The following is a 12,687-nucleotide window of genomic DNA, read 5'->3' as shown; positions in this document are numbered from 1 at the left end:
CTATAAAAGTATTATATTTGGATTCATGATGTAATTATTTACAATATTCAAACTTTGAATTTGTACTTTTTTTTTCTTCGAAAAGAAAATATTTTTAAGTAACAATGAAAATGTGAATTTTATTTCAAGTCTGTTAAACATTCTGCTTTGAATTGCATAATCTTTTTATCATTTTACATGTTTAAATCATAATTTTAAGAAATTTTAGAAGTTATAAATCTTTATTTAAAAAATATATTTATTGTTGAAAATATAAAGTTTTACATTAAAATTTGCCGGGACGAATTCACATTTAAGAAATTGTAAGAAATATATTCTTTTCTTAAATGTAAGTTTTGTTCAGGATAACATTAAAAAAAATAAATTAGTTGATTTTCAAATAAATATTAGGTAAGACTGAATTAAATATGTTAATCATTTAAATGTAATATTAATTAATGCCGACAATAAAACCGGTATCTGGTAAACCAGTTTTGAGCAGGCAATGAAGGCGATATTACTACAGTGCGGTTTTTTTGTTTAACATTGTCATTCTGTTTACTTCCAACTAAAAGTAGAAAAAAAAACAAACACACACACACACACAAGTATGCTTGCATTTAAGATGTTTGTTCCAATTTATCATTCCTGGATTTTTTTTTAAAAAAATCAGGCCACGCTTCATTTCTTTAAATTTTAAAAATTACGTGTAAATTAGTGGAAATTTATCTTAACAAATAACTAGTTAAAACGATAGTTTTCAAATGCTAAGAGTCCAGCGTTTATGAATATCTTATTGGCGAGGATAAAACGTGATACAGGGATATTCGTGAATCTTGGCTAATAATATTTTACTATAATTTATATTAATGAAGTGCTAATGTTAATAAAATACAACAATTAAACATCAATTCTACTGAATTCAACCCGGTTTCGAAAATTTCCTGATCTTGCCAGAACTAATATTAACTTACATACTATGAGCCAAAACATTAAAACCAATTATCTGTTCTCACTAAATCTTCCTCTTGCCATCAAAAGTCTTTGCCGATGAGGCATAGATGCAACGAGATGCTGGTAAGCAGAAATTGGCATTTCAAACCATGTCTGAAACAGAAGTTCTGCAGTCCCCAAGATTGGGAATGGAAATGGATGTTGCTTATATGACTATCTGGAACCTATTACGGCTGTTAGATAGGTACAAGTCTTGTCATCAGTCGATTATTTTGCATGAATACAGTTCTGTTAGGATTAATTAATACTACATTAAGAAATACAACTTCCCAGTTTTTGTGCTATTCACTGATATGAAAGTTGCCACAAGAGATGGAATCAAGCACGTGTGGGCAGACGGAATTCCCTATGCGATAGTTGAATCTCATCAATAGAGGTTCTCCAACATCTACGCCGGCATTGTTGGTCGGAACCCTGAGTACTTCTGAACAGACTTAGACCGATTTCACACCATGACCGACTGGACAAACTCCGAGTCATGTTACCATGACAACAACGGTCGGTCGACTAGTATTATCAGTTGGACAGATTAAAAAAGTTATATTTGTAATCGGGTCGGACGGAACAGTCTGAGCTACAACGAGAGCTTCGAAACTACAAAATCAGACTTGATTGGATATGAAAACTATGAAATTAAATGTAACTTTATATATATTTCTATTTTTTTTTTTCAAAATTTTCCCTTGTACTGTTTCTTCCAGAATTGCTTAAATTTTATGTCACCATATAAAATTTAACATATATAACTAATATTAAAGAGCATTATCTACATGGGGTAAGATGGCAAAGTTTAGACTTTTTGGAAGAATTTATAAACGAAGATCATATCTGCGAATTTTAAATCAGGCAGATTACAAAGATATTTTTTAAAAAATGGGAAAAGTTAAAACGATTTGCCGGTGTTAATTCCTAACACGCGTTCCGATGATCGTAACGAATCTGCCACCGAAATGAGCATATTCAACGAATGGTTTTGCGATCGGTTGGGTCGGTCATAGTGAAATCGGCCTTACAGGTATGAAGTGCCCACCTGTGGCCGAGCGGATAAACCCACTGAACACTGGCGAAGCACGAAACCCACCAACTACCAAAGGTCTGGCCATCTGGAGTTTCTGGTATCTTCACGTTAATAACGTTTAAATAGAGGTAAGTTTCCCCATAAAAAATATCCCAGGAGGCATTCTCCCTCGGCAGACCACCCATGTGTTGCGTTACCTTATGTCGAATAAAACCGAACCCTACAGGGATGAACGATTTGAGACAATGACTATGTATGAGTCAATAAAAATTTATTGAAAATTATTACGAACGGACGAACTATGTACACGATGTTAATAAAAATGAAAAACACGTTATTGATGATGAACCACACAAGTTATTTAAATAAAAAATAAAAATTCAGAACTATAATTAGTCCATAACAAAAAACGAAACCAAATGTCCACGAAACTTTTCCGACAATTGGGGAACGTAACTCTAACTTAAAATTAATTCTCCACAGAAATTGACAAAGTGAGACATTTATAAACAAAAAGATACTTACGAACTAAACAGTCATACCAAAAACGCCAGAAAATCATTTTCCTCAATCTAACTCTCCTTACTTGCTCGCACAAGTTTCATCGACGCCGGCGTTTTTAAACTCTTGTATGATGTCACAATTAACTGTGCCACTCTAACTTATTTACATACATATGAACTAACAATCATTCTTTTTTTCTTCGCAGTCTTTCGGTTATAATAGTTTTTCCAATCTTTCTAAAAAAGAGGCTCTGATTTTTAAAAAATCAGTAACAAAAGGATTAAGAGACAATCCTTTAACTTCTTTAATTTGTAATTTATATGGCTGTCATTTTTTTAAATCCACCACTGCCTGAATTAAATCACCTCTGTTTTCAAAGTACCGTATTTCACGAACTATAAGACGTACCTGAATTTTGGAGGCAATTTTTCGAAGAAAAAAGTGCGTCTTATATTCCGTAAAATACGGTACTTGTTATGTTGAGAAATAATTACTGTACATATATTAATAATCTTCACTCGATTTTGTTATGAAATATTTTTCAAAATTTTATTGCGTTTGTATTTTTTATTTTCTGGACGTCCTTCATAAACGAGAACTAGTTTCCGGCGTTAGCAATCAATGTTACATCCTTAATTGTTTCTTTATTAGATTAATTTTTGATCAGTTATTTTACTTGGCATTTTTAGTATTGTTCTTATTGATTCGTTCCATTCATTATCTTTGTGTGGTCAAATCATGGGTATTTTTAAGCTTTGACCTAAAACTTTTTGATCTTTTTAAAATAGATGTACATTAATTTAAAACAAATATTTTATTATTGGAAATATCGGAAATTAAAATAACGTAAATGTAATTAATGCTATTTTAATTTTTATCACTTCAATTGCATTTCTGTTATTTCCTACTGGTTGACATGATGACCGCCTGGTAAAATATCTTACTACTGTTACGAAGGATCAAAATTTGTATCCGATACAAAGCCTTAGGATTTTCCATAGACAGTGGGAGACTATATGATTTTTTTTTCTAATACAAGCCAATGTTATTAAGAATCATATCTTCCTTAATGGGTAGAATTATGGCGCATAGTCCTTCGCTGATTTCACAATTAACAAAAATCATTCCTTCTGCTTTAGGTTTTCTATATTTAGATACGGGCTTGTCACCACAAGCTTCGTATCTAAATATAAAAAACGTAATGGTAGTCTACTGGTACGACACTGAACTATCAAGCGTTCATGATCGTTTCTCGGTAGAAGCTGGTGTTTTGCCCGTTGTAGTCTTTGTGGGTCTGAGTCGACTAGCTTTATTTCCAATAGGCATATGGAGGATGATCTTCAGAGTTGCTGTTGGCGTGGCCACTCATCAAATTCTCTGACTGAGCCATGGATGGAGCAGACTTTATTCTTTCTCTCTCTGATAAGCTTTTGCGGCACACTTTAAGGAATTATTTATCTTTTCATATTATTTTGCGTTACCATAAACACGCCAAGTTCTCACAAAGTATGTTCATGGTTAAAAGCATTTTGCAGAATTTATTTTACCGGAAATTATTTTTCGAGTATCTGTTTGTTTATTTTTCGATGATACGTGGAGTAATAACGAACTTAAGAATGTTTTCTTTTATATCGAAGAAATCTTTGATTTTATTCGTTCGAACCCTTAACGTCTGAGGTACTGTTTGATCTATCTGAAATGAGCAAAAATTGAGTCAGCCAAATAACCGATAGCGTACTGATTGCCACACTTTAAGCAAAGAAAGAAACGTGTGGAATCAAGCATTATTTTTTATTTTTTTGGAAAAAAAATCGTTTCCACTTTTTATCTTTTAATGTTCCGTCTGTTTTTTTCTTTTTCTTGTCAGTGATAATGGGGAGGTGGGAATTTTTTTAATTGGATCAGCTATCCATTCTGATCCAATTAATTCACGTTAATAGACTGAAAGTAAATATTGACTGGCTTGTCTGAAACTGTTTGACCTCACTGTAGTTAAGCATGTCTACTTTTCTCATACTTCCAAAACTAATCAGTTTGCTATTACTTAGCTACAAGTTTGATTCAAAAACTCTGTCTTTATAGGTCTATATTGAGTAGAAACATTGCTTTAGCTATACATTGAATATTAGGTTTGTTTATAATTTAGCCGTTAGAAATTTAATTATGATCATACATTAATAGATCAATGCAAAACATGTTTAACATAGATTTTTTTATTAATGGCGTACATTATTACATTTTAAATCAATATCATTTAAACTCACGTAACATTCGCATAGATTACATCGTTGTTGCGTTAATAATAATTTTCTGTAAGGCCATAGTTACATGTTTGACTAGTAAAGTACAGTATAATAAAAGTAAACAAACACCAAAATCAATTTAACTGTAATATTATTTACAAATTTTATTTTTAAAAAAAGGTTGTCGAAATAAAACATTAAAAACTGATTTTATTAAGTATAATATATATATTATATGATTTCTCCTCAAAAATTTTATTCAAATTATGAATGTTAAAGTATAATTTGAATAAAATCTTGAGATATCTATTTTTATAAAATTAATTTAATAAAAGTTTAGAATAAATTCATAAATATCAAACCAATAATTGTGTGAATGAAGAAATGAAAATCGATAAAGGTTAAGTTTGTATATAAGGCATAATTTTATATGTCAGAGAAATTGGAATGAAGGCAGGACTTTAAGAATCTGATGTATATAAATGAAAAGTTAGTGCCTAATAGGGTCTCTGTTTACATGCAGCTTTCTTCATTCCAGGAATTCTCGAAAAAATGAAGTCATTTCCGAGAATACTGGGAATTAATGATTTTGTAAAAATTATGAGATTAATTTGCAGGAAGCAAATAAAACATTAAATATCATGTAAAACTTAATTACAAGAAACATGGCCGGCGTTATTACATTTAATAAATATAAAAAATATAAATACGACGTTACAAAGTTGAGACTTTGTCTTTCGTCTTTTCTTCCGCCGTTCACAACCATCAGCAATCCTTAAGGCTTCACAGTCCCTCGGAGACGACCTTTCTTTTGAGGCTACTGCCTCCGTAAAAGAATGCAAAACGTCTCCGAGGGACTGTGAAGCCTTAAGGATTGCTGATGGTTGTGAACGGCGGAAGAAAAGACGAAAGACAAAGTCTCAACTTTGTAACGTCGTATTTATATTTTTTATATTTATTAAATTAAATATCATGTTCTTTTAATTATAATTATATGCATTCTTATTTTAAAAATAATAAAAGAAAAATCAGTTTTTAATCTATTTTTTTTTTATGTATTTAGCTAATACAAAAAATTAAAATAAAACGGATCGCATTAGAAACAATATCGTTCTTCTACCCAAAAACGTTAAAAAGTCAGTCAGTATTTTAAAAATAGAAGTATTGATTTTTTAAAGAAACTATCACGAAGACAAGTTCTCAATTTGGTGATAAAAATGTTAGGTAAACTGCTCTTTCTGATTCGACAGAAGTTGGAGGAATAGTGTTCAGTTTATCAAGTAAATTCATGATGTTTAAAGATACATTCTCTTTTGCCTCAAATTACTACAGTTCTTCAACTGTTTGTTTGGCATGGAAAAGTTGAACAGTGTATCTTTTTTTCAGTGATGGTATTGCTGTTTCTACTGTCTGTTAATGTCACGGATTGTGCAATTTCCTGACTTATGTCATGTTCTGAATGCGAAGAGTAGACTGTTCCGTATTCATTGAAAAGTCTTGCAACATCATCATTACATATTCAGATAATGATTCCTATTTGGTAAAATAGTCTAGCTAGGAATAACTGCACAAATTCGTATTTTCTTCAGCGTTTAAATATTTAATGTGCAGTACCTTCTAGGATAGTTTTCCTCTTTTCCTCTATTGTTTTCGCTTCATCAGTAGAAGTGCTCTCTTCTCTGTCCACAACTGCTTTGCGTCTATTCGACTGTTTATTGATCAGCTCAATTTATATGTTGAATGCATCATTTATAAATGTCCAATTAACACACTTGTATAGATTAACCTTGGCACAATAATTTAAAAATTTATTGTTTACAGTTGCACTCTCTTCATTGGAGTTCTCAATATAATATTGTCAAATAAATGATTTTGGATCATTTATTTGGCAATAACTAAAAATACATTAAAACGTTTGAAATACTATTTAAAAAATATATATATAATAAAAACGAATCAGCAAGGTGCCGTACATTATGGAAGATAGATGAAATCTTAGATTCGAGTCTGCGAGCAATGTGGGCGGCTAAATTTCCGAAGTTCATACAGTATCATACAGCGAGAATAAAAATTGTGATATTTTTGAATTAAAAATGATGATCTGAAAATAATTGTTTTATGTTTTGTGATGATTTAGTGAGTAATATTTGTATGTCTTTTTATTTTTGAAGCAGAAAGAATTAAAATTTCGGGATTTCCAGGGATAAATCTAATTTTCGGAATTTTCAAATACAAAAAAAAAAAAAAAAAATTCAGTCTGAAGGGAAAGAAACTCTAGTACTAAGTATCTATTCCACTAGAGAATAGCAGAAGAAATCTGATTAGAAGAAGAATTTGATTGTCATATTAATAGTTAATTGTTTTAATTCTTGAAGAAAGAAAAAAGAGAATTAAAAAACATTCTCATGGAAATTTAATCGAAACAAAACATAGTGGAACACTAACTAATTCGAGATTGCGTAAACTTTATTACTTGGATAAAAGTAACTATTTTGATAAGAATTTAACAGTAAATTGGAAAAGTCAGTAAGATACGTAATAGATTTTAATAATTTAACATAAAACTTTTTTAAAAAAACAATGAAAAATAATGTTACCTGTCTTAAAATATAAATGTCATTGGTTTATCGTTTTACTTCAAAACTGTCCGTGCGCATACAATTAATATCATTTACATTTGTTATTTTAAATTTTAAAATTTGTTGTTGTTTAAAATAAGTTTTAAACGTTTTCATTTAGACAGTAGAGTTCGATGAATAAATTTTTGATAAATTCTTGAATGATACAGCATTAAAGAAATTATTTTCGAAAACGTGGAACAAAGTATCTCTCTAAAGTTCGTTATTGTCGTCATTAAAATTACTGGCAGTTACATATATAGTTTTTGTAATTATTTTTCTCCTGAATTTTAATTTCATAAAATCTTACAATATTATATAATATATGCTGTTTGCATATAATGTAAATACAGTAGAGCATCGATTATCCGACCCCCGATTAACCGACCGCGTTCTAGTCGGAAAATTCAAATGTCCGCTAGTGATGTGGCGCTACAATATTTGGTTATGTCTTGGCTACTTTAATATTATTTTTGTTAAATTTTTGCATGTTTTAGCTGGCAGCACTGGCTCGACCAAGAAAGGGAGGCTAGTATTTAAACCAGGCCTAATACACTATACTAATAATCAGTGGCGTGTCGTGACATTTGATGATAGGGAAGCTGTGTTTCTGTAAGAAGCCGACTTACAGGGGCAATCAATTAATTGCGCGTCAGGGCCCGTTCGCATTCGTTTGTTCGATAAGCCAGTAAAAACCGTATACTTCTTTAAATGTATTTTTAATAGATTATCTGACGTACTTAATAAATAACAGAGGTAATTATATCGAAATTTCTTATTAGATTCAATAAATTCCCTACGCCCTCTAAATGCCAATTCTCTTTTCGAGAAAAAACATATAACATCTATTAATTTAGATATACCTATTAATCGTAATTATCTCGTTATAATTTTCAATATTTATTTTGTATTGTCTACCATTGTTAAATTCTATTCTATTTTGATTTCCAAATTGCTTCAATTTTACGAAAGAATCGTCATTCGTCATAAATTTTATCGTCAAAATGTCGAAATTTTTTGTCGACGTATTTATATTTAATTTAGGCATTGGTCTTTCTCTTTTAATAATGTTTTCTTTTTCATTATATGGTCTCGAGCCAAAACTTTTTTAAAATAAATTTTTGAATCACTAGCCACGATATAAGGGCTAAAATTAAAATTATAAAAAAAACTTACTTGGTAAAACAAAATGTGTGACGAATATACATACCTAGTACAAAAAATTCTTCAATTGTACGAATATACTTTTAAAGAAACTTATAATTAAATATAACTTTGTGAAGAAACGTACATAAAAATAACAAAATATTCTTTACTTTTTAAATCTTAAAACAGTCCACTTAGTGAAATAGCTCCCTACGAGTGGCTAATGAATGAAATCGGAGACGGTCCAGGTAGGTGTGTGCGTGCCAAATCCCGAGGGTGCCGATACCGGTCAATGTCAAATGCCTCTTTTGTCGCATCACTAGTATATCTCAAAGGACGCCACAGGGTTGTTGTAAATTTTAAACGTTTCTCACCATAGCTGTAAAAATCTAAATATGTTAAACTTAACAGATTGTCCGTCGTTCGTTTTCTAACTAATTCGTTTTAGGGCCAAGTGTCCACGAAAATTTCCAAAATTTACAACTTTTCGGTCACTCTCATTGAACTGGAAAAATTTCTGTCTTTATTACATCTAATATTATGAAGAGATCAGTCCCCACTGTACTCGGCAAGAGATTGGTTCGGTTAAGCTTCTGTTTAAGTAAAATTTCGGCTCTTTCATCGGGGTTTTACTTATGTTTCTAATTCCCTAATCGCTTAATTATTTAACTACTTCTTAAATAGAAATAAGTCGAAACCGGTTACTTTGTACTTGAATATCTCTAGTCTTGGGAAAGAAGTGGAAAGAAATTTTTATGACAACCGATACATAAATCGTAAATTTAAAGAAAATAAATTCTAGAGCTTTTTTGTACCATTGTACAGTACGTCTCATTCATTAAATTTGGTTGTAAATGATGCTGCCAAAGTAACAGTTAATTTTTTAACACTGACTAGAATTGTACACGTTTTTTCTGCATCCCCTTACAGATGGGACATACTAAATCGTAATATCACCGGTTTAGCATTGAAATCCGTAAGTAATATAAGATGGGAAAGCGGAATAAACGCAGAATAAATATATCAAATATTTTAATGGATTTTTTTAAAACTCCTGTCAACTATACGGAACTATCATAAAAACAAGCCAGTAAACTTCTATCGGTTGGGTTAAGTTATAAATCTAGTCTAGGGTGGGCAACCTTTTTTATAACGTGGGCCAGAATAAATTTTACGTTATTTCCGCGGGCCGTAGTAGTTAATTGACGCCTTCTTGTGACTCGTAATTTTTTTAGTCTGCAAATATGAAATAAATAAATAAAAAGTTAATTACTACATTTATTTCTCTTATCGTTTTCGAAAATTACAAAGAATTGGAAAAATAACTATTAATTAGTTATTTTTCCAATTTAATAATCTATTAAAGATCTCGCGGGCCGGATAGAAACTTTTCGCAAGCCGTAGCTGGCCCGCGGGCCGGGGGTTGCCCGCCGTTGATCTAGTCTACTCATGATTCACATAATCGGGCGAGGGGGCCGAATATCTAGCAGGAAGGCGGCTAACAGCCCACAACCGGTCCGGGATATAAAATTAGAAGCTTTATGTGTGAAGCATCCACCAGCTAAACCGGGTGAGGTTGGTGCTCTGTAAACCGCATGTGCCAATGCCTATATAATCTGGCTGATTGGAAACACCTGGTTTCGACATTCCTTCCGCCACTAAATTATTCGAATATACAATAGCAACCTTATCGTATTTTTCACATGTAGTATAGAAATTTGTAAAAGATACATAATGCAGTTATAATAAAATATTAATTTTAATTAATGCAAAGCACGTTAAAATATGAAAATTTATATTTTATAAAATACAAGGGAAGGTCATTGGAAGGTGGAATCGGCGCTTCCATCGCTTCCAATGACGGCACGCCACTGCTAATAATGTATTTTTTCATACTTTTCGGTTATCGACTTTCAGTTATCCGACCAACCCCAGTCCCCAATTAAGTCGGATAATCGATGCTCTACTGTATTGATTTATCGAAAGCATTGTACGTCCCCAATATTGCTTATGACTGAAAATTTCAAATTATAAATTTAGAAATTTTTAATGTGAAATGGAATCTGCTTTTAGTATCACTTCGCTCTTTTTAAAATATAGTGAATATCTTAAGTATATGATGTGAATATTGATTCTTAATAGAAAACATTAATGTTAATTCTGAAAATTTATAATTATAATGTAGTCACGATCATTTGATATAAATGAGATGGGCAATATATAAAATAATATGGAACTTGTAAATGGAAATGATTTTTTATTCAAGTTTAATTTATTTGAATTAAAAAATGCAATATAAAATGCATATAAATTTAATTTTAAAATATAATGGCTGAAATTAATGCATTTGAAATAAAACACAAAAGTGATATAATGAAACAATTATTAATTTTATGTACGTAATTTTGTACGAACATTGATGTACTGTAATCTAATCATTCTAAACGATATTTTTTCAAATCATTTTTGCATAATATAGTGATGTATGTTATGTAGACTTATTTAAAATCTTCAAATCGTCTATCTTGCATGATCTGTAATGCTGATATTTCAGTTTAAAATTACATGACGTTTGAGATATTCGCTTACTTGCATTTGACCATTATTGACTTATTCATCATTTTTAAGAGGAAATGGGATTTTATATTTGTTATAACAAACATAAAATCCTATTTTCTATGTTCATATTTGAAATGTGACAGTTAGATTAAATGGATTCACAAAATGGCCGTTTAATCTGACTACAGTTCTAATCTAACCGTTATACATGATGAATTATAAATAGTTTTAGCTTGCATTATCATAAAGATCATAAAATTTTATACTAATTTAAATCCAGAGCTCCTATATTAACAAAACAGCTCTCTGCTGCACAATTGGAAAATTTGAACAGACATTACAAAACAAATTGTATTCGTTATCAACTTATTGATGAAAATAGCACGTATTTTTATTTTCGAACATTTAAATTAGTTATCTAATATTCCATGTATACAATGTTATTTTCCAGAAACACAAAATGTGCTTATAGTATTAATATATTAATTTTGTTAATGTTAAACTTTCAAATGAATAAAAAATAATTTCGAACTTTCTTCTCCGAACACTAATGCCCATTTTATCAATACTAGTCTATTTTGATTACAATCTATTAATTGGACTCGTTACTGTATACTGATTTAATTTGGAGATAAAATTAGAGATTGAATCCGCAAGTGAAATTAATATCATAAGTCCTATTATAGTCACAATAGACTAATATTGATAAAACAATATTTAAAGGGCTAGAAACATTAATTAACTAAAGTCTATTGTTTTATACTTCATTAGATTATATTCCTTAACCCAAATAACGTTTCTTTTGTGCCTTTCAGCCAGGTTCGTGCACAGGATTTTTTAAAAGGGTAGTTTTAAAAAACACGTTATTTTCCATAATTTAGTGTATTAATTTTTATAATTTAGATATATAGAATAACACGATACAGTATGACTAAGGGGGAACTGAATGGGTACAAAGTAAATAAAAGTTAGATACAATAAACAGTTTTATTAACATACTTTTAATTTTTTTTTAAGTGGGAGGAGTTAAACCCTCAAACTCTCACCGTATGCATGATCTTGTCCATCATCAAGGGTAGATATTATTGAAAAAATTTTGTAATATTGAAAGCCACTAGTATTCGAATGCAGTGTTATGAACATTTTTCAATATTTTTTTTTACGATTGGCTGAAAAGATTTAAAAAATATTTCAAGGAAGATATGGTAACCATCTCCAATAAAGCAGATAACGAAACGATAGCTTTTATACATTTTGTAAAAAAAAATTTATTTTGTTTATATTTTAGTAAAGTGAATTATTAAAATTAATACAGAATAAATTTTATAATAAATAAAACTTTTTAAACACTGTATGTTTTATTTCAGTCTTTGGAGAGCACCAGGCGTATGCTTATGCTATGTGAGGAAGTAAGTGAAATATTTGTTTTTTTTATATATATAATTAATATTAACTAGATGATAAGGTAAAAAATTATATTTTATTATATTAAATGCTAAGTTAATTTATAATTCTCTTTTTAACTTAAAATATAGTAATAAAATATAAAATTGAAATGTAAATAAATATTTTGGTAAATGCAGATATACTGTAATTTATACTCTTG

The 12,687-nt window shown here is 30.1% G+C and overlaps 1 protein-coding gene across 1 annotated transcript in view; it reads left to right on the top strand.

Moving 5' to 3' along the window:
* LOC136977858 (synaptosomal-associated protein 25-like) overlaps nt 1–12,687 on the top strand; it is a 48,592-nt gene that overhangs the window by 17,235 nt on the left and 18,670 nt on the right. The window contains exon 3 of the mRNA XM_067273445.1: nt 12,449–12,490. Within this exon, the coding sequence (XP_067129546.1) occupies nt 12,449–12,490 (42 nt within the window). The remainder of the gene's footprint in view (nt 1–12,448; nt 12,491–12,687) is intronic.

This window comes from Centruroides vittatus, unplaced genomic scaffold (genome assembly GCF_030686945.1).
Source record: "Centruroides vittatus isolate TY-2023 unplaced genomic scaffold, ASM3068694v2 contig_480, whole genome shotgun sequence".
Lineage (NCBI taxonomy): Eukaryota > Metazoa > Arthropoda > Arachnida > Scorpiones > Buthidae > Centruroides > Centruroides vittatus.
The sequence above is the reverse complement of the archived record's forward strand: the minus strand, read 5'-3'. Positions and strand labels throughout refer to the sequence as shown.